General features: G+C 40.7%; 2 protein-coding genes across 5 annotated transcripts in view; one reads left to right on the top strand and one right to left on the bottom strand.

Moving 5' to 3' along the window:
* Nucleotides 1-977: 977 nt before the first annotated feature.
* On the top strand, nt 978-6359 carry buc2l (bucky ball 2-like). Its single transcript, XM_017704522.1, has 5 exons — nt 978-1011; nt 1160-1440; nt 1973-3970; nt 4082-4183; nt 6180-6359. Exons 2-5 carry the CDS (start codon nt 1194-1196, stop codon nt 6206-6208), a joined length of 2376 nt encoding a protein of 791 aa, XP_017560011.1. The 5' UTR covers nt 978-1011; nt 1160-1193; the 3' UTR covers nt 6209-6359.
* Nucleotides 6360-8799: 2440 nt separating this feature from the next.
* The window catches only part of LOC108431405 (cadherin-20), a 68909-nt gene continuing 54910 nt past the window's right edge, over nt 8800-22798 (bottom strand). For all 4 annotated transcript variants that reach the window (XM_037543909.1, XM_037543908.1, XM_017704520.2 and 1 more), the window contains 7 exons: nt 20743-20930; nt 18700-18953; nt 17889-18025; nt 15735-15856; nt 14370-14487; nt 12578-12829; nt 8800-12049 (listed from right to left, as the gene is read on the bottom strand). In XM_037543909.1, coding sequence (XP_037399806.1) covers nt 11529-12049; nt 12578-12829; nt 14370-14487; nt 15735-15856; nt 17889-18025; nt 18700-18953; nt 20743-20930 — 1592 coding nt within the window. In that variant the 3' untranslated portion in view covers nt 8800-11528. The remainder of the gene's footprint in view (nt 12050-12577; nt 12830-14369; nt 14488-15734; nt 15857-17888; nt 18026-18699; nt 18954-20742; nt 20931-22798) is intronic.

Raw genomic sequence — 22798 nt, 5'->3', positions numbered from 1 at the left:
GCAATTTCTATGAATTTTTGGTTTTGATCATATGGGGGAGCATAACTATTGCACAGGGCCCATTTGAGCCCCCCCCCTCTACCCCATGTATTAAATTCAGTAAGTAAACAGCAATTGTGCATCAAAATGTGGAGGGTGTGAACTTATTTTGACTTACAAAATTAACAAACTCTCATTTGACCAGGGGTGCCCAAACTTTTGCCCATGACAAATAGAAAAAAACACAACCATTTCACATGTGTGATGTAAAATCCTTATTGGTTTTGTTTTAGGATACCAGTGTGCTAAATTAATCTGTATCCTTTGCTATTTTCTCCCAGCCTCTTTCATTTAAATAGTATCTTAATAATAAAGGATATTTTTGTATTTTTATAATTAATGGGTTGGTTTCCTGTACATGGATTTATATTGGATTATATTGCAATGCCATGTCTAGATTTATGCATAACCTGGGTCTAGAGAGACAGCCATATAAGTATTATTACTATGGGAATTATAAGTAAAGCATATTATCCAGTACAGCTACAAATATTAACTGTTTATTAAATTTTTTATTTGCTGTGTATGAGGAAATGTGAGGCACAAAAGCATATAAATGAAAAAGTTTTTCATTGTTCGTTCATTCATTACCTTTATTCTATCAGATATGATAACTAAATGTCTCCTATAATGACAGTCTTATATACTCATTTTATTTTGTTCAAATTCAATATCTCATGCAAAATTACACAGGAAATTACAGATGCACCCATTAAGTTGAGAGAAAAGTACAAATCAACAAGATTTTAAGGCTTTAACACTATCCATTTTCCTTATAAGTCACTTCACAGTGCCCACTAGTGGTAGGTAGTTGTATTATTGCAGCTGTGGCTATTCTGATTGGTTGCTGTTTGATTTAATTCTGGCCAATCAAAATGCTTGTGGGAAGCCCTTAATTATGGTGACTTATTTAAACTCAGGTCAGGAGGCCATTTTCTTTTTGTCTTTTTGTTTGAGTTGTGATCTGTTCATGTAAGCGAGATATTGCTCATACTCCTATGCATTAATGTGATTGTTTTGTGAATGTTGAGACTGTTACTTTCTTGGTTACATGTGTTGTGTTAGTTTAAAGGTTACATAAAGTTGTGGAAGTGCTAATAATTAGCTTACTGTTTCTCAGTGTTTCTTTTACCTTAGGAAAGACAGTAGAAGATATGGTTGTTGCTGCTCCCCAACACTCATCAGGAGTAGGACCCCAAGCTGAGAATATTCCTCATGGACCCCCTCCAGTGCAGGGCCCTAGACCCCCTGTTCCTGGTTCCTTTAGAGGGCCATACCCAGACCGCCAGCAACAACAGAACGGCTGGCCTTTCTTTTGTGTCCCGCCTTCACAGCCTTACCTGCCTTACCAGTGGCCCATGCCTGTGCCTTATGTTCCTTATGGTGGCTTCCCTGGTATGGGTATGTGTGCTTTGTGTCTTTGTCTGTTTGGCTTTGACATACAGTTTAGGGCAATGGTGCCCAGTCTTATTTGCAAAAGACCCATGTGTGCAGGTTTTTATTCTGCCAAAGCAGGAACATACATGGTCAGGTCTTTGAAGACTGAGCAATCCTTTTGGATAAGACTGGTTTAGGTGTTTTCTGCTAGATGATCTGCGTCTTGACCTGTTGTGAGCAGTTTTTGTTGCTTTGGTTCTGAACTTCAGCACATTTGCATTTAAAGAATGATCTGGCAAACAGAACCCCCCCTCCCTTTCCCCAAATGTACTTGCTCAACCCAGACATGACTGGTGTCTGAAGTTTGCTTGTTAATGTTTCATTACAAGTATGAGGCTAATGTAGCTACAAGTATTGGAGAGTAGGCCACACCCTAAACACTTGCATATCTAATAAAAATTGACAAAAGTGGGTGATGTAAATTGAAGCCTGAGTTTTTAGCTGTGCCTTGTACTTGTCTGCCTCTGAGTCATAATGTGAATCTTTTTTGTCTAAGGTTATGGTATGGTGGTGCAACCTTTCTCCCCTGCTTCTTATATGGAACCACCTGGCTACATCCTTCCTCATGCCCAGTTGCACATGGCTGACTACAGACGCATGATGGCCCCTCACCTGCCTCCAACAATGGCATACCAAGCCCGCCGATTCCGGTACCAGCACACAACACCTTCTGGCAGAGTCATGGTCAGTTCAGAAGTGCAGACTGAGCCTGTTGGTACGGAGTCCCCCCAGCATGACTGTAAGGGTGCAACAAGTTCCCAGACCAATTCCGAATCAGGGAGGGGTACTGCCTCTAGTAGCAATTTCTCATCACCGAAGCCGCATGCAGACACATCAGCTTGTCCAGAGGAGGCCTTTGGGATAACTTTAAACAAATCCCTTGCAGATACAGTTGACCCCACAAGTAATGTTTCATCTGCGGTTCCAAACAGTGAAATAGTCTTCCAGGCTGAAGAGGTGCGAATTGAGTGCAGTGGAACACGTGCTGGGCTCAAGATTATTCATGCTAAGGAGACCACTGAGCTAGCTAGCAGTGGCGAGCTGTTGCAGTGCAACATGGGATCTGTGCACTCTGCAGAGGATGTGGTCTTGAGGTGTTACCAGCCTCTAGCATTTGGGGATGATCAGACGGAACCGTTGGATGATCTGAGCCACGCTGATGAGCAGTATTTGCCAGCCTGTCCAGATATTCTAATGACTAGAACCTGTCCCTCCAGTGGCTCACTGGAAGGATCAGATGGTACCCCAGTCAAACCAGGCAACAGCACAGAGATGCATACTCTTGCAGTCCAAGGGGATCCCAGCTTGGTCAAAGGTGAAGATGACCTCTGTGGTAACTCTAAGAATCTTCACTTCAAAATCTTGCGACTCCCCTTTGACCTGCAGTGTTTGGATGAGCTGCGTCCGATGGAAGCCTCTGTCTGGTCTGTTGAATCACTGGTACCTTATGTTCCCTCTGCTGAGTGGATGATCCAGAATGGTCTGCTAACCCCTCAGAAACCATCTCTAGCTACAGTGATGGAGGTTCCTTCTGAGGTTCCACTAGAGGCAAGCCAACCTGCAGCGGATGCAGCTTCAACTCCACAGGAAAACCTGCAAACTGAAAGAGCAATTGAACTGGATGGCCAAGACTCAGTGACCTCTCTTGAATCTCTCCCACCCTACCTTCCTGCGGCCAGTTGGTTGGCTGATTTCAGTAACGTTTATTACAGTAAACTACCTTCAAATGTTCAACAGGTTGGGAACCTCGGAACCTGGCCAGAGGGGCAACTTGGAGAAAAGTCTGAAGTCAGTCAAGATACTAACGTGAAGTCATTGGTTAGCCCTAAATCTGGTTCTGTGCAATTCAAAGAACCAAGAAGCAGACATAGAAGTAGGACTGCTGGGCTCAGCCCTTCCCATCTGGATGGTTGTCCAGTTAAATCCCATTCAGGTATGCCTCACTCTCCTGAACACAAAGTGCGGATGTGTAAGAGTTGCCTGGTGAAACAAAAGGCACGCAACGTCTCCGGCAGTCCAAGCCCCAACTCAAACTGTGTGAAACGGCACAAGGCTGCACATTCTCATTTGACGGGAGATAAAACTAAACTGCACTTGTGTGCAGTTTGTATATGTGACCCTGAGAAGTCTAGGTGCAAAGCTAGTGTGGATGGTGAAACAACTGAAGGGGAAGCCTCAGAAAACAGCTTGTACCCAATAGCAGGACCAAAGAAGAGAGCTGCTGATGGCCAAAAGATGTTGCATAACTCCCAGAAGGTGTCTTCAGGCAGACACTCTGAGAAATGCCCCATGGCTCGCCAGTCCAAGCTTCGAGAGCAAAATTGCTCCTGTGAGGGTCCTAAAGGTGTCCCAAGTTCTGCTCAAATATGGGACAGCAGTGGGTATGGCCAGCATAAAGATCTCACTTTGGAAAAGAATGAGAGAAACATGGCTCTATATGCAACAGAAAGGTGGAGAGATACTGAACAGAGATCAAGTTCACAGAAACCGAAAGGTAGAATGTTTCTTTCCCCTTTTGCATACTTTTTTTTTCTTTTTTATATAAACTGGACTCCTGTAGTATGACTGTGCTTTTGATTTGTTCACCTGTTTACCTTTTCCCTAGAGAAGTCATGGAAAGGAGGTATGCAAGTATCAGATACAGAGAGCACTAAAAGTGCTGGAAAGATGAGGACCCACAAACAAAACCAATATGCACCGACACCAGGTAGGTCATCTGATTTAATCAGTAAAGCAACTCATTAATTTTTCTGAATTTCATGTGCGGTGACTTTTTTTTTTTTTTTTTTTTTTCCTATTCCAAATTTAGTCTTGCATTTGTATATGTTATGAAATCTGCAGAAATCAAAGAAATTGCCACATTTAAAACACAGGCAAATACACCAATATGCACAACTTATTTTTTTGTATAGGTGGCACCCCTGACATTGCCCATCACATGCTAATCAGACTAAACTTTAGTTAAAAATGATTTGGAAATATGTGTGAAAGTGCCAACAAGGCGCTTTATGTGCCTAATGTTCTGAAATGTAAAGTGTAAGATCTGTATAATAGTCAAATTTGTGAATTTGAAAATACAGGTTTTCAAAGATTAGAACAATTTTCACATTTGTCAGTTTTTCCTTTTTTGGTAGATTTTGAAGTGTCGCTTCTAGAATCTTTTACATTTTGCTTCAGAATTTTAATTTTTTTTTTTTTTTTTTTTTTTTTTTTTTTTTTTTTTTTAAAATAGGTCAGTTGGTTTGACTTTACCTTAATAATTTTTTGGTCCACTCATTCAGATTGATGGTTTCCTCTGACCCTTAACCACACCTGTGGAAAGACCCTCAACTAATGCACTGGACAGTGTTGTATTGCAGTAGCATTCCATGCCAGTGCAACGCTGCACTCATGGTTCTGCCATGTTGTGGTTCTGCCATGTTGGGTGGTTGATGGTCCGTACAAAAGTGGACCAATAAATACTTAAGGTCACAATCTAAGACCTACACACCTGTTCAAATGTAAAAGTATGATTACAGAAATAAACGAGATTCCAGAAGCAAAGGGACATTTGCAAAATCTCCAAATAGAAATAAAATGAAGGTGAAAGTGAGTAGCACAGGGACTGAACAGCTTTTTTTTTCTATTTCTCACTTGTGTATGCAATTATTTTACATCTTTGTCACATACTCTGGTACAGTTTTGAACTTTTCAGGACAAAATGGATGATGGGTAATGGAAAAGGGCACCCCAGTTTGTGTTCACCTTATTAATAGTTGCAGGTTCTGGTGTAGTACCAGTGGCAAACTAGGACTTAGACCTTGGCCTTCAATTTGGGCCACCAGTATCATAAGGAAATCCCACCAACCATAATGCTAAGCTCTGCTAGTCACGATAGGATTTGTGTGAAGACTTTGACAAAGCTGAAGGTCTTGTTTTGAATTCTGTCCTGCTATAAAAAGTATAGCCGTTACATTCTGCTTAATTTGGACACTAGTGTAACTGCTGCAGTGTTAAGGTCAAACAATTTGTTGGTACCTGAATGCAACTTGCACCTTTTGGTGGGAAAAGACATTGTTTTACTTTAGGTTTGACAGACGAGCATATTTTACCTTGTGGCAATTTAAGTGCCTCTTTGCTGCTCTATGGTAAAGAACTGCTGACACGGTTTTCCCATTTCTAAAAACCCATAAACTGCCATCTGAGTCAGTGATGCATTGGGGTGTTCTAGAAGGCTTGGTGAAGGGTTTTGACCATTTGGTCCCAGCTGTTGGAAATCAAAACATGATTGGTAGACTTCTGTCACTTTATAATTATGCTGATAGTTAATCTAATGCTTTAGGGCTTCAGTCAGCTCCTGAAGTCCCAGCCAATAAGAGCGATCTACCTAGATACCAAAAACCACTTGTCCCATTTCCATACTGTACTTGATAACTAATTTTATTCCATAGAATCATGCTTGTCATGCAGTGTTTTTGGTTTCCAGAAATCATTAGAGCGTCTCTGAAGGCTTCCTCGAGTTTAAGATTAGATAGATGTTAAACTAATGCTGCGCAAAGTGTTGGCTTTGTAAAACATTTCAACAGGAATACTGTGACCTTGGTTTCTTCTAGTGTTTACAGTAGTTTTTCTCTTAAATCTGTTACATTGATTTTTCTTGCTGTAATTTGTGCTCTAATGTACTAATTAAATCTCACTCTACTGTTAATGTTTTTTTTTAACAGAACTTCACAGAAGAGACACAAGATGCTGACTGCACTATATTGCACAGTAACCAAATGGATAAGCCCACTTCATAAAATCACGTTTTAATGTCACAACTATGATTTTGATCCCTTTAAAACTGATCACAGCTCACCATTTTATACAGTGATTTGAATAAAGCACTTTTGATGTTTCCTCAATGTCCTCTTTATGGTGTGCAAAGACTTAAGAAATGGACAGCTGTGCAGATGTCTAGCTTGCACATTGTGGGTTTGTTTTTAATGACAATTCACTGCTGAACTTTGTATTAAACTGCAGCATGAGTGGTTGGGCAAAACTTAGTTGCACCTAGAAAGACCCAGGTGGGACCTTGAAGCAGGTTTTTATTTTTTAGTCCTCTTGGTTGGAATAGATGGCTTTTTTTTTTTTTGGTGTATTGTTCCCACTTTGTTGGGCACAGATGGCTCTGCTTCTCTGTGGGAGTGAGCTTTCATGTGTTTAGAGCTATTTTGGTGCCAAACGGAATACATTTTGTGAAGCCTAATGTTTGTATTTGAAAGGCATGCTGTGGTTGTTCAGTCTGATGCACATGCATGGTCTGCTTTGCAAATTACAAAACATGATTTGACCACCAGTAAGGAAGACTTCCTATTACTTTGCTTGAATGTTCTGCAAATATGAAAATTGGCAAAAGCTAAAAATTCTAAACTTTCTCACAAATGGTCAGCCACATTCCTTATAGTGCACCCAAGCTCTGCACAACCGTAGGTGACCCTGGACTCCTTAATGGGATAGTTTGGAGGATAGGCATTAAACATTTGTCCGCTTACCCAGAGCATCTTGGCTCACCCTAGACTCATCTGTCTAAATTCAAGGCTTGACCATTTGGGGCTAATGTTTGCCAAAGCACTAGAAGTCAATAGTCACCCAAATCTCTCCTATAAATACTTCCCTCAAACTGTCAAGGGCTTCACTAAGGGTCACAGACACTCACTGATGTGGTTTAGGACACAGTATGTTTTTGTTGAAGCGTGATGTGATTTTTAGGTAAGTGTTCAGCTGAATGCTGCCTCCCTTGCAGAGTTCACTCCCCTTTGTATGCACGACACAAAATTAGATTGCAGATTTATTTTTGAGCAGACCTCTTCAGTTAGAAATGAAGACTTGCAGTTATTAACGAAGTTAACACCTGCATGCAGCTGGCTTCTGGCACAAGGCCTGTTTTCTAAAGTGGCTGCTCAGTGTTCATTTGTAGGTCATACTTTGTCCTAAAACGTTACATCTGCATGACCTTAATGAAGACTTGGATGTGGTAATTGAGTGGCTGTGCTTATGCTATAAAATATAAAGCATGCTTTATTACCTAGTTGGGTTTTGTAGGAGTCATTTTTTTTTTTTTTTTTTTTGCCTGTAAATTGAATGGTGTCTATTGTTTTGACATCATTTCTGGGAATTAAAAACCACATTTTTGGGGCATTTTTATTCAATTCTTGAAACCTCCAGTGGAAACTGGCTAGTCAGACATTGTTTGTACAGTGAGCTCTGAAGTCTGAGACTACTAGTGAAAATCTACTTTGTGTTCTTTTCTAATTATGTTTTTCATGATGAATATAAATCAACATAAGTGAGTGAATAGTAGAATCTATACTAAATTATTAGTATTTGGTACTGTATGTACTCCATTTGCTCTAATGACAGTATGTACTTCACAAGTTTGCACAAAAGCCTATTAGGAGCACCTGACAGTTGTCTGAACATGTGCTTCAAAAGATGAGAAGACTCAAATCTTTTTTGCACAAAGGCCTAAATGGTTGTCGGTGTCAGACATTTACTCAAATGTGAATAGTGAGACCTAAAAATGGAGTATAATCTTGAAAATGTTACTTTACATTATAAAACATCCTGTTTATTTCCAAGTTTAAATGAAGAACAATCCCAGATTTTCAATGTGTTCTCAGACTTTTAGCCCTGACTGTTGCCAAGCGAGGTCTTTCTTTGGCCGTAGATGTCAAGACTCGTTTTAAATGTTTAAGATGGAACTGCAAATTCATTGGCACTACAATGTAACTGCTGCACCTGCTGTTTAAGGTGTTACAGAAAATTTGAAATACAGATTCTAGATTAAACAGACATTTGTAATTAAAAAAAAATATTCATATTCAGTCAGTGACATATCTGAGAGCTCCAGAAGGCTCGAGAAATTTTTTTTTTCTGACGAAACTTGGCCCTGCCCACTGGAAATGAAAATATAATTGGTTGATTTCCCTGTCAGTTCATAATTGTGTTAATCTGATCTGAGTTAATCTAATATTTTAGACTTCTCTTCAGCTCCTGAAGCCCTAACCAAAGATAAAGGCCTAGCTCTAACAGTCACTCCATCACTGAGTCCAATAATTAATTCTTTAATTATGACACAGTTGGTTTTATCATATGATCAACTCACACTACATTTATCACTCTATTCCCATTCATATGCCTTTTTTATTGACATACATTTATAAATGTAATTTTCTTGTCAACTCCACTTCATAAATATGTGTTAAGTGGAAGAAATGTTAGTGTGAATTTTATCCTGAATTGGCCACCTAACTATACAGAGATAAAACGAATAATGCACTACAAGTTTGGAAAGATTCTTCTTTTTATTAATAAGTATACAAAAAATATGTACATTCAAATTCTCACATGGTGTGACTGATACAGTATACAGTATTTCAAGTAGATTTCCACAAATAATAGACAACCCACTGTATTTATTTATTTTCAGAACTGTTGTTTTGGCACTTAACGCAGGATGTTTTGTTTTTTTTTAGCTTTTTCCGAGCCATAAGCAATCAAATATAATAAACTGATTTAAATGGCTGTTTGCTTCAGCAGATTCCACCATCAAAACTCGTCTTAGGCTACTTTCTTCAAACTGTATGACCGCAGCCACATGAGTGTCAAATATAACAACTTAAAAGATCAATACAATTGAATATCAACCACTGACTTGCTAAAAGGATCTCTACAGTGTATTAAATGAACAGCATATGACATGGCGAACGTCACATTTTGATAAACATACTTCAAAAATAACTTATAAAATAATAATAAATAACAGCACAAAGAGAGCATAAATAAATTCCTGAAAAAAAAATGAAGATGACGACAAGAAAAAAGTTTCAAATGCTGTTCAATGCCAGGCTCTGTGCCGACGTAACATAACATATAGACAGACCACAACAAAGATCAAACAGATTATACAAACACAAAGTCTTCAGAATGAAGAGTCAACGTTTTATCTGGCTCAAGAAAATGCATGATATAGTAAATTTTGCTCTCCTGCATGCAAACCTGTTACTGAGTCCTTGTGTCTTGGTAATAGCCATGTTAAAATCCACATGGTTGTTGAGAGTCGATATAATGCCACAGTGGAACTGAATAGACCTTTGAAGTCATTTCGTCATTTTGTAGTGTGCATCATTTTCATATAAGCAACTCCAGGTCTAAGCTAGTTTTCTTTATGGAACAAAGAACTGTGCACATTGCAACTGGTGTATAAAATCAAGCACATAGCCATGCAATCTCCATAGACAAACACTGGCAGTAGGCACCATCATAGGCTACCACCATTGTCACAAGTCAGTTAGTGAAATGTCTGCCCTGATAGATCTGCCCCAGTCAACTGTAAGTGCTATTATTTTTAAATGGAAGTGTTTAGGAGCAACAAAAGCTCAGCCACGAAGTGGTAGACCTCACAAACTCACAGAGTGGGGTCACTGAGTGCTAATGTGCATAGTGTTTGTCTCTTGCATCACACATTAAAGGGTTCCAGACTGTTTCTTGAAGCAATATCAGCACAAGAACTGCAGCGGGAGCTACATGGGTTTCCATGGTCGAGCAGCTGCACACAAGCCAAAGATCACTATGCACAATGTCAAGCTGAAGATGAAGTGGTGTAAAGCTGTCACTAGACTCTGGAGCGGTGGAAATGTGTTCTCTGGAGTGATGAATCACACTTCATTATCCGGCAGACTGATGGACGAATCTGGGTTTAATATCAGGAGAACACTACCTACCCAAATGCATAGTGCCAACAGTAAAATTTGGTGGAGGAGGGATAATGTGCCCGAAGTGAGCTCCAGACATGGTATGACAAGTTGGACGTGGAAGACCTCCAATGGCCTGCACAGAGCCCTGGCCTCAAGTCCACTGAACACCTTTGGGATGAATTGGAATGTGGATGACCTTCTCATCCACCATCAGTGCCTGACCTCACAAATGCTCTTTTGACTGAATGAGATCATTTCCCACTGGCACACTCCAAAATCTCATGGACAGCGGCTGTTAATGCCACATAGGAGGGCCGAGTCTACATTAATGGCCATGGTTTTAATGCCCATGGAGGTTTTTATACCATATGCTGTATATAACACTTCCATGTGACATCATTTCAGTCCACAGCAATGTTAGCTTGCTCGAAGCATGTATGTAGCAGTGTTCATTTGTCAACTCCTTTACAGACTCCCAGACTTACAGAATTCCAAGGATCCGGTGATATTGGGGGGGGGGGTACACAAGACAGAAATGTACCTGCAGTTTTCAAACCACTAATGTTTTCAACCCCTTTGCCAGAGTTCCTTATGGGCATGACGCTACTTACAAAATGATGACACAACTTCAGAGGGCTAAGAATCTGATCATTAAAGGCCCTACATTCTATAGTTTTCTTGTTTTGATATTTTTTTCCTGAGATCCACTTATGACACTCTTTGGGGGTTTATGTATGTCATCATGTAAGTCATTAGGTAAATGTAATTCATTTTCACATGACAATAAAAATGATATACGATATATAAGTGACCTCTATTCTGATTGGGTGCTCTGTATTGTGCCTAGCTGAAAAAACATTCTGGGCTGAAATTCTCCTTATATATTAATGAGTGGCACCAAGCTACTGTAGGCAATTAGATATTTTCCCCAAAATCCCGTTCAGCCCTACCTTCCAGTTGAAGTGGTGGAATGGCTGGATTACTTCTTAGGCTTGGTCTGGACACATTCTGAGTGGCAGTGGATATTGGAGAATGTGGCTTTTATGCAGCACTTCCTTTTATGAATGTCCTTAGTCTGTGAATCCTTTCTTTTTCCTGTCTGTTGGTCCTTGTGGTTCTGTTTTCTTTCCCTTGTGACAGTGTATAGGCCTGGTTCCTCTCCAGAGGACCACTCTTTCCTCAGTGCTATCATCTAATTCCTTAACTAACGTTTTCAATTTCTGCTATCCTTCTGTCCATTACAGATCAACATGACGTTCTCATTTCTTTCATTTGCTGCATGTCCAACAGACATTAAGCTTCCTGCTGTTTATGAGGCCTAACCCAGTCCAATCTCTACCACATTGGGATGTTCTCGTCGCTAACCCCATACATTTCCGCTAGTTTGTGAAATCGTGGCCCCCAGTCGTTTAGGTAATCGTATTCGTGGTCAGTTTGTGATGCAGGAGACTGTAAAGAGCTCAGAGATTCTGCTATAGACCCCTCACCTTCGTATGCATACGTCTGAAGGGAGTCGTACGGTGGGGCACACGGGTCTGAATCGGCTTCGTAAATTTTGGCCAGCACGTAGCCGTGAACGTTAGTGCCATCTTCTCCTATTCTGCTAACGCAGGGTTGAGGGACGTAGCGCGAAAGGCTCTGGACCTCCGGCAGCATGTCCTGACGTAGTTTACTGTAGTTCGCCAGTGGTTCCACACGGGGGCTCCAAAGAGCGTAAATATCAAACGCTTCGGTGTCCTCTTCCCCTCCGCCCTCATCATCGTAGCGCACAATGTTCTCATGCACGTTTTCCTCCTCTTTGGTCAGGTAGGGCTTTTTGCTCTGTCTGCGAAGCGACAGCATCAGTATGATCATCACTGTGGAGAAGAGAGAGAGCGAGAGAGAGAGAGAGAGAGAGAGAGAGAGACGTATGAATTTTAGACTGCAGTTTAAATGCTTCCTTCACTTTGACGTTTTTTCATGTGTTTTGATTCATTTCTACATGGCCATTTTCTGACTTTTCTTTATCCCTTAAAATGAAACACAATTCTTGAATACATGTATTATATATGTAAATGATTTCTGTTCTGATTGGTTGTCCTGTATTGTGCCTCGTTCAAAAAGCAGTCTGAGCTGAAATATGTAACAAACTGAGTTGACAGTCCCTTTCAGATGGACAAACCAAAACACACCCTGGTCAATGTAAATCATATGTTAATGAGGTGAGGGCAGACTGGTGCTTGATATCACACACCTCGGCAGATTCTTCATTTGCGTTCAGATCTCATGCAGAGTAGTCTGTACATTGTTTTTAGTGTCAAATACCTTTGATACTTAACAAAAGCACTGCTTGCTTCATTACTTTTGTCCATTAAAGACTTGTGTACAGGAGTTCTGTCTCTTACCAAACAGAATGAAGGCACAGGCGAGGATGGCTATGAGCGCAGCTCTGCTCAGGCTGGCCGGTAGTGTGTAAGCTTCAGCGTTGCAGGATAAAACATTACCATCCGCATCACAGCTGCACACGCGTATAGTGAGGGTGCTGGTGCTGGACTGAGCGGGCTGATCTCCATCAGACACAAAAATAGGCAAATAATACACACTCTGGGTCCGGGATGACCAGCCACCACGGCGGGTTAAAATCCATGCTGAGTTATCTGGAGGACAGAAAGGAGATGGTGGAGACAGATAAGCAGAGGAAAGAGACTTTTTACTTTCACTCCACTACATTTCAGACTCTAATATCTGACTTTTTACTCCACTACATTTGGCAAAATCTGCCTTTTGGTTTCTGTGTGTATAAAAACGTAACATGTCAAAACGAAAGAAGCGTAAGGCCAGAGCACCAATCAGGGCCCAGCGGTCACTTTGTTTAGAGCTGGTTTTGACCTGTTGGTCATACCGACCCAGTGCAGCACACGGTTCAACGTCAGCGCAGCAGCGTAAAACTTTGGGAGAGTCTGTTCAACATAAATGATGAACTAACCTAACTTTGTGTAAATAGAGCACAATATAGAAATATGTCCACATATGCAGTCGAGACTGACGCGGCTTTTTTCTGAATTTCTACAAACACCATTTCATTTTATAGTAAATTAGTTTGGGCTGGTTTATGTTTATGAACAGAGGCCTACAGATCAACATAGTAAAGGAGCTCATCTGTGATCCTGAGTTTAAAGCCAGTTTTTATTCAACTTAAACTTGGAACTAAGTTGTAAATAAATCTGAAACTGAAACTTTGCTTGTGTGTAAAAGTGTTTGCAGAGCCACTCGGTTCTCCCTGATGGAAACTGTTTACCTTCAGTGTTTTGTGCTTCTGATCATTTTAATAGACGTCAGCGTCACTAATTAATGACGTTCTATTAAAAGACTGGTTTACCAAGAGAGACGCTGGAGGACTTTCACCTGAAATGAGTTCATGAAGCCAGTCTGGTTATAAAAATGATAACAGGACCAGATCAGAGCCAGAATTACTCTTTTAGTACTTTTACTTTATACTTAAGTACATTTGAAGGCAAATACTTTAGTACTTTTACTCAAGTGGAGGTCTAAAGGGAGGAACTTCTACTTTTACTGGAGTAATATTTTACCTTGGGTGTCTCTACTTTAACTTATTTACATGATTTGTATACTTTGTCCACCACTTGTGGTATAGTACCTAATTTGTCCGATTAATTCCCTGCTTAATAAGTGTACCACTTCTGTAGTGATAATTTACTTAAATGCAAGTAAAAGTACTCCACAAAGGTAGTATTTTAGCTGGCTGTGACCTCAAAGTGCAGACTTTCAGCTTTAATTTGAGGGTATTTACATTGGAATTACAACTATTTTCATACATGGCCCCCCTTTTTAGGTGCTCAGAAGTAATTGGACAGTTGGCTGCTCAGCTGTTCCATTGCCAGGTGTGTTATTTTTTTTCATTATTTCACTAACTAGTCAGGAAAATAAAAGATCTAGAGCTGATTTCAAGTGTGCCATTTGTATTTGGAATCTGTTGCTGTAAAAAAATTGCATAATTATTGCAATAAGACATCAAAACTTCTTCAATCATGTCCTCATAGTCGTAAAACAGTATCAGAGTTCATATACGGAGAAAGTTAGATTGAACAAAGGGGAGTTTCAGTTAAGATGCTGACTAAATGAATATCATGTCTGATAGCATTACCGTAGTTCTGTTTGTGCTCAGCTCCTTCTCACCTTGATTATCTCTCAGTGTAAAGTTGGGGTTATTTGCTGCTTCAGGAGCTAAACTGTAGTAGAAGTGCTGCCCCCCGGTGGGCTCATCCGGATCTACTGCTGTTACTGTCTGGATCAGCTTCAGAAAAACACAGAGCATAAGCCACCAAATCTGTAGTATTAGTGCTAATTCAATCACATACATTACAGCTGCATTTCCTATGTAAGCATGTATAATCTGACACATAGACACATTTTTTAAATGAAATCATTTCAGACGCTTAAGCAAAATGCATTTTTCTATGTTAATAGTGTATTATTTTGGGATGTACTTTCACTTTTAATAACGATATTCAATCTGTAATATATTTTACTGTGCCAAAAAAGTAAACCGAACAATGCACAGATAAGCCTATGTCAATATTGCTGTCTAACACTCCCAGGCCCAGCAAAAATGATGCTAAATGTTTCACATCTTAATTTCCACAAAGCTGAGGCTGACTACTTATTTGCCAGCTTTTTTTTTAAATTCTCCATTCCATATTAAATGGAGCAGCAGTTACACCTTGGCACCTCTACAGGCTCCTGATGAACAATTTAAGGTGGAGAAGCCAGTTTAAACATCAGTATGTCATGCATGAGTCCCATTCACTCGTGCCTTCAACCATCAGACGCTGCTGCAATTTAGGAAGCGTGAGTCAGTCATTCACGGCACCAGTACCAGCTGCTCCATGACCTGTTGCATGAACAAGGCTCAGAGGCCGCGGCCTCTTCTAACGCAGCTGAACGGGTCAGGCGGTATGGTTCGGAAGGAAGTGAGGGCTCACAAAAAAATGACGAGCATTGTAAATCTCTGGTTTTCCAGATTATTTGACAACAGCCTCAAGAAACTCACTGCACCAAAAAGTCATTCAGAAAGTGTGCACTCACATGGGAAATTGACTGAATTAGCTTTTTCTAATTAGCATTAGAATTTGAATCTGCAACCTTATAACCTGCTACAATATTGTATTTGCTGGGCGGCGCGATGGCACGGTGGGTAGCGCTCATAGCGAGGAGGGCCTGGGTTCGATTCCCCGTCCGGGTGACCGGGGTCCTCTCTGTGTGGAGTTTGCATGTTCTCCCTGTGTCTGCATGGGTTTCCTCCCACAGTCCAAAGACATGCAGTCAGGCCAATTGGACATGCTGAATTGCCCCTGGGTGTGTGAGTGTGTGAGTGACTGTCTGTGTCTGTCTATCTGCCCTGCAATGGACTGGCGACCTGTCCAGGGTGTATCCTGCCTTCCACCCGATGACCGCTGGGATAGGCTCCAGCACCCTGACGGAGAAGCGGCTTGGAAAATGGATGGATGGATGGAATATTATGTTTGGAATGCTAATTCTTACCTGTCCTGCTTTCGCATGTTCACACACAAAGGCCTCATAGTACTGCGTCAGTGATGGTGGGTTATCATTTACGTCTAGAACCTTTATGGCCACAGACACGCTTCCGATCTTTGACGGGTTATCTGCAACAGACACACATATACACATGCACGCATACATAACTATTTCACACATTAATTACTGTAAAGTAGCCTCAAGCAGGCCCATATCACCATGGGTTTTGTGGGTGTGTGCCCTGGAGAGAGGGGCTGAGCCACTAGGGAGGCTCCAAGAACAATTATGAGAAAATCTAAGCATGAAGATTAACTACTTTTAAACTTGTCAATCTTAATTCAGATACTCTCTGTGTCTCTCCTAACATCCGCATCCTTTTCACCTCTTATCACTTGGCATCTGTTACTGTATCCACCACTACAAAGCTTTCAGGATTTGTTTTTATCAGCGAGCTAGTGTTCCTTTGAATTCGGAGCTCCAGATTTTCAAAAGATGTGCCAAAGCAAGGTGCTTACCATAATTTCCGGACTATTGAGCGCACCTCAATATAAGCCGCACCCACTAACTTTGAAAAGAAGAAAAAAAAACTACATATATTGGCCACACTTGTCTATAAGCTGCAGGTGTCCATGTTGTAACATGAGACATTTACACAAAGATTTTTTAGCTTTTAATTAAATATGTACCGTAAATGCTTTTTTCCGAACCGTGCCTGTAACACGACTGGTTAAAAAAATAAAGCAGCTCAGAACACAAGTGAAATGCGTTCTTCTCTCTTGGCCAGTTGTTTCCAGCGTGATGGACGATTCCCCTTTTTTGTGAACAGTCCTAGTGAGAGGCAGGTCAAACATCAAAGATACTTCATCCATATTTATGATGTCCTCTGGTCCAAAGGAATTCTCGGATATCCTTGTTGAATTTGTGGAAGTTTATAACTTTTTCCTCGTAGTTGAGAGGGAGTTGCTGACACAGAGTCATCCGTGCCTTGATGGACAGGCCTTTTCGTCTCATAAATCAGAGACACCACGATGGTCCACCTCTAAAATCTTCAGTCTTCTTTTCGGTGGCGATTGTTTTGGCTTTCAGTCGGATCTTCTTCGACAGCCAGATCGATCGCCTTTAACTTGAAAGCTGGAGCATATGAGTGTTTTCCATGATGAGGGTGTGTGCATGAAGCGCAAAATGACTGATCTGAGGAATTTAGTGTGAGTGCGTTTGATTTAATTCGAACAGTTTCATTGGTCCACTGTGACCTGTTCGGTAATTTCATTGGTCTGATGTGACGAGGCTAAATGTTTTGGCGGCATGAAGCTCATTAACCTGTAAAAAAACATAAATTATTCGCGTGATTGTATAAGCCGCAGTGTTCAAAGCGTGTGACAAAAGTAGCGGCTTATAGTCCGGAAATTACAGTAAATATATAATGCCAGCCACCGGAGTCAAAGACAAAAGTTGCGCTGTCCTTGTCAGTGCATCTCCTTCTACGCATAAAGTCCTCAGAGGTAATATATAAATAGAAAAACTGCTTCGGCAGTATGCTTTAGCTTACGATGCTTCACGGCTTGTTTTCTATGTTCGTTGCGACCTTTTATTACAGCTGTTTGATTATAATTTATGTCATCTGTATTGGGATAAATGTTGTGCACACATGTGAAGTGTTGTTGGGTTTATGTTAACTTGTATTCTGCTATACTCTATTGTTATGTCCAGATTGCGAAATGAATATGCACTTATAGTGGTGACATGCCCAACACCACAGTAAGTGTGCTGCATTCATGATGCTTCATAGGCCTCATGCAACCTGTTGCGATATAATAAAAATTTCCTGGCCTAAAATAGTAGCCAGGTAGGTTCTTATCAAACATTTGTGCCCAATGACAAGCCTTACGTATATTATTATCACATTATATTAATTCATATTAAGATATCCTGCCTTCTGCCCAGTGACTGCTGGGATAGGCTCCAGCATCCCCCACGACCCTGAGGGAGAAGTGGCTTGGAAAATGAACGAATGAATGAATGAATGAATGAATGTATTAATTCAGTTCAAGTTATTTCAAGCAATTATACGTGGCATATGAGTATAAATACTACTAAAACAGACTAACAATTGTAAACAGACAGATGCAAGTGTGTGTGTGTGTGTGTGTGTGTACTCACTCATCTCCATGGCCAACACAGTAAGGTTGTGCCAGCTGACCTCCTCTCTGTCCAAGGGCAGTAAGGTCATCAGAGACCCACTGGTAATGTCCATGTAGAAAAACTTCTCAGGATCACTCATACGCTCTATAGAATACCTGACCAACATACCCAGGAAAGAAGAAATGATGCATCATCTTAATCTTTATTATCTTACATTTGAAGATCCCATGTTCTACATGGACTACATGTACTTCATTTATTTCCCCAAAGTCCACAACGAGATGTTTGAAGTTGGTAAAACTCTTAATATTTATTTAAACAGAAGGTAAAAATAAAATGGATCATTCTACCAAACTGGTTCAAAGTCAGAGATAAAAAGTCATTTGAGGCCTTTAACTAGCTTGGACTTTAGGCTAAGATCCTTTTGCTCTTATTGACCCTTTACAATAATTACATGTATTTCATTAAACACTCTGTTATGTCACTACCAAAACAATCATAACACTACTGAAAGTTTACCAAACGTTTCAGTAATGACTGTTACGGTGGTAACAATTTTAGCTAGCCAGTACATGGCTAGGAAACAAAGCTTTCAACAGTTGCACACACATCAAAATATTTTTCATTGAAACAAAGTTTGCTTGACTGCAGAAAATGTGTTCTGGTTTTTCCAGCATTCAGTAAAGTTTGTCCAACCTTGTGTGCATGGACAGATCAGTTGGTCTCTCACTTGGCCAAAATGAACCTGTTCTAATTCTCTTTCTCAACACACAAATGAACTGTGAGAATCAGAATCACAAGGATGACTTCTAGCCGATCTGGATCTCACCTTATAGAGTTGTTTGCAGCGTCAGGGTCCCTGGCAGAGACCATTTTAAACACGGTTCCGATTTCAGCATCTTCAGGAACTTCTACGTAGTAGAACGGAGAGTCAAACTCTGGAGCTTCATCCACATCTTCTACGCTCACATGGACGATCGTCACGTCACTGAATGGACCTTTATTTGCGAAGCGAGGGTCAACGTGAGCGTTAGAGCCCTCTACCTTTAGAGTGTAGCTGCGCTTCCTTTCAAAGTTCAGAGGCTGAAACACACACAAATATATATATATATATATAAATAAATATAAAACTCAGAAATGAGCATAGCGTTCTTTGTTTCTTAGCTGGTTTATGTTTTAACATTTAAAGCAATAATTCAGAGAAAAATCACATTTATATAAATTTCCACTCAGCGCAAACGCAGCTGGTCTGCTATAGTGTCCAACTTCTGCTTCTGCTAATGGTGCTAACAAACACTGGAAGTAAACAGTCACCACAACTCTTCATTCCAAGGCCTGAAGTATTTGCTTCAAATTGCACAGATAAGCTATGTAAAATAGCAGAATGGCAGTGATATTATGATGTGGTTGGTTAGTGTAGTGGGTAACACCTCTGGCTTCTATGCTGTAAACTGGGGTTCAAGCGCCCTACACTATACCAATAAGAATCCTTGGGCAAGACTCCTAACACTACTTTGGCCTACCTGTGTAAATGACCAAATTGTAAGTCGCTCTGGATAAGAGCGCCTGCCAAATGCCATAAATGTAAGTCTTATTTACCATTTTATCTAAAATTGGAACTACAATGATTCACGTCCTGCTTTCCAGGACTATTCTGCCTAAAAACATGCCATTAGCATATTAGTAATTCCAAAGGCTTTCTTACTGTGAGAGAGTCAGAAGTTGCATATCGAGTAAAAATAAACCTTCAGAAATGATTTTGCAAAATCATACCACCAATTTCTTAGTAATGCAGACACATGCAAACTGCGGCTTTTTGCAATATACCACAGTCTAAAGTAAGTAAATAAAGTTACCCTGCAAAATATCAGTGTATTTTTATCTAACAATATCAAGAAAGGCTTTAATGTGAGATATTCTAAAGTCCACTGCTGTACCACGTACATTTATATGGATGACACCTCAAAGAAGCGAATCTGTGGTCAGCGCTGTTGACTTTTTCTCCACCTTTGTTATGCTTACTAATGTTGTATGTAGCCAAGAAGTGGGCTAGGGAGTCTCTGGGGTTTCTGCATCCAGCTGATGCATTTCTCCAGGTTAAGACATAGACAGAGGCTCGTTTGTGCACAAAGATGTGGTTCTGAACTCCATAATCGGACGCTGTATTGATTTCCTCTACCTGCGTCTATGTTGTGAAGTGCCTTCTTTGGCCATCTTGCACGGAATGATACCAAACAGTGCCCGGGAAAGATGTTATTCCGGTTATCATACATTTATTTTAATTTTTTTATAGTACATAGTAAATAATGCTGTGCTCTAAACCACAGTGATGTGTCTGCACAACACGAAACCTACATGTGATTTGAGCAAGTTCAAGATGTTTTGAGGTTGTATTTATGAAAATGTTTGAGGTGACTATTGACTTCCAGTGTTTGTTAGCAGAGCTAGCCTCACAGCTCCTGTTCTAAACTGAGAAAGGAAAATTTGGAAACCAAACACGCCTTAGCTGATGGACTGCATTTGAGGTAAACGGAATATCATGTAGACCTGATTTTTTCATTTTTTGCTGAACTATTCCTTTAAATTATAGATTTAGATTTAGCATTATGAGCCATATATTGAGCCAGTATACCACATTTCTGTCCTAAAATTAAATTAAAGCAATAGAAAATAGTAAAGAAGCTCCAGTGTAGGTCCAGTGAACAGCTAAAGAAGCAAACATTTGGTGTCAATCACATTTTCTATAACCCTATCAATTTAAAGCTGGTTATGGATTGCTGGAGCTAGTAGGCCTTTGAGCCATGTTCCCATTTCTCTTGCTCCCTGTTAGCAGTCAAAGGGAAATGTTGCACTGTTTAATGCTAACATTTACCTTTTTAATAGTAATGACACCGTATAGGTTGCTGGCATCGACGCTAATGTCGAAGGAGTCCCGTCCATCTCCGTCGATAATGCTGTATTTCATTTCGGCGTTAATGCCTATATCACGGTCTTTAGCCTGGATTCGCCCCACCACTGATCCCACGGGACCTGACTCTAAAACACTCATCTGGTACAGCTCTGCAGGAGAGAAAGAGCAAATATGACATAAGATATCATTGTGAAATGGTTCCTATCACCAACACTGTAAAGAAAATCAGTAAGAAATACGGCAGGTTTTTTCTAAAAGGAAACATTTCACATCAAACCACTCTGAATGACGGATGAACAATTGAATCACGCAGAAAAATCAGTGGAATTCCACGTCTGCCACAGACAACTCAATATTTGTATTTTATATGTAAGCTCACTCCTATAGCGCTGCATGTGGTGGTGGTTTGTTAGTGTGTGTTGCACTGGTATGAGTGGATCAGCAATACAGCAATGCCGCTGGAGTTTACCTCAGTGTCACTGGACTGAGAGTAGTCCAACAAACAAAAGTATCCAGCCAACAGCATCCGGTGACCACTGATGAAGGACTAGAGGACAACTAACACAAACTGTGCAGCTAAAGATACATCTACAAGGTGGCCTCAACAAGATAGAAATGTCTAGTAGAGTGGTCAGTGAGTGGACACAGTGTTTAAAAACTCCAGCAGCACGGCTATGTCTGATCTACTAGCTTCAACTCTTCTGGGAAGGCTTTCCACAAGGTTTAGGAGTGTGTTTATGGGAATTTCTGACCGTTCTTCCAGAAGCACATTAATGAGGTCAGACACTGTTGTTGGACGAGAAGGCCTGGCTCACAGTCTCCGCTCTAATTCATCCCAAAAGTGTTCTGTGGGGTTGAGGTCAGGACTTTGTGCAGGCCAGTCAAGTTCTTCCACACCAAACTCACTCATCCATGTCTTTATGGACCTTGCTTTGTGCACTAGTGCGCAGTCATGGCTTGGGTGCAGCTGCTCGGCCAAGGAAACCCATCCCATGAAGCTCTTTACACTGTTCTTGAGCTAATCTGAAGGCCACATGAAGTTTGGAGGTCTGTAGTGATCGACTCTGCAGAAAGTCATTTTATGTGGCCGACCACTTTGTGGCTGAGTTGCTATCGTTCCCAGTCACTTCCACTTTGTTATAATCCCACTGACAGTTGACTGTGGAATATTTAGTAGTGAGGAAATTTCACGACTGGACTTGTTGCACAGGTGGCGTCCGATCACGGTACCACGCTGGAATTCACTGAGCTCCTGAGAGCGACCCATTCTTTCACTAATGTCTGTAGAAGCAGTCTGCAGGCCTAGGGGCTCGGCTTTATACACCTGTGGCCATGGAAGTGATTGGAACACCTGAATTCAATGATTTGGATGGGTGAGTGAATACCTTTGGCAATATAGTGTATGTACATATATATACAGTGCATCCGGAAAGTATTCACAGCGCTTCACTTTTTCCACATTTTGTTTTGTTACAGCCTTATTCCAAATTTAATTATATTAATCTTTTTCCTCAAAATTCTACACAAAATACCCCATTGTGACCATGTGAAAAAAGTTTTCTCGAGAGTTTTGAAAATGTATTAAAATTAAAAAACAAAGAAATCATATTTACATAAGTATTCACAGCCTTTGCCATGAAGCTCAAAATTGAGCTCAGGTGCATCCTGTTTCCACTGATCATCCTTGAGATGTTTCTACAGCTTAAATGGAGTCCACCTGTGGTTGATTGGACATGATTTGGAAAGGCACACACCTGTCTATATAAGGTCCCACAGTTGACTGCATGTCAGAGCGCAAACACCAAGCATGAAGTCAAAGGAATTGTCTGTAGACCTCCGAGACAAAATTGTCTCGAGGCACAAATCTGGGGAAGGATACAGAAAAATTACTGCTGCGTTGAAGGTCCCAATGAGCACAGTGGCCTCCATCATTCGTAAATGGAAGAAGTTCGGAACCACCAGGACTCTTCCTAGAGCTGGCCGGCCGTCTAAATTGAGCGATCGGGGGAGAAGGGCC

Source organism: Pygocentrus nattereri, chromosome 13, assembly GCF_015220715.1.
Source record: "Pygocentrus nattereri isolate fPygNat1 chromosome 13, fPygNat1.pri, whole genome shotgun sequence".
NCBI lineage: Eukaryota > Metazoa > Chordata > Actinopteri > Characiformes > Serrasalmidae > Pygocentrus > Pygocentrus nattereri.
The sequence above is the reverse complement of the archived record's forward strand: the minus strand, read 5'-3'. Positions and strand labels throughout refer to the sequence as shown.

Coding starts and splice junctions, on each gene's coding strand:
- buc2l (XM_017704522.1), top strand. CDS start 1,194: ATGGTTGTTGCTGCTCCCCAACACTCATCAGGAGTAGGACCCCAAGCT. Junction 1,441..1,972: donor TGGTGGCTTCCCTGGTATGG/GTATGTGTGCTT, acceptor TTTTTGTCTAAG/GTTATGGTATGGTGGTGCAA. Junction 4,184..6,179: donor CCAATATGCACCGACACCAG/GTAGGTCATCTG, acceptor TTTTTTTAACAG/AACTTCACAGAAGAGACACA.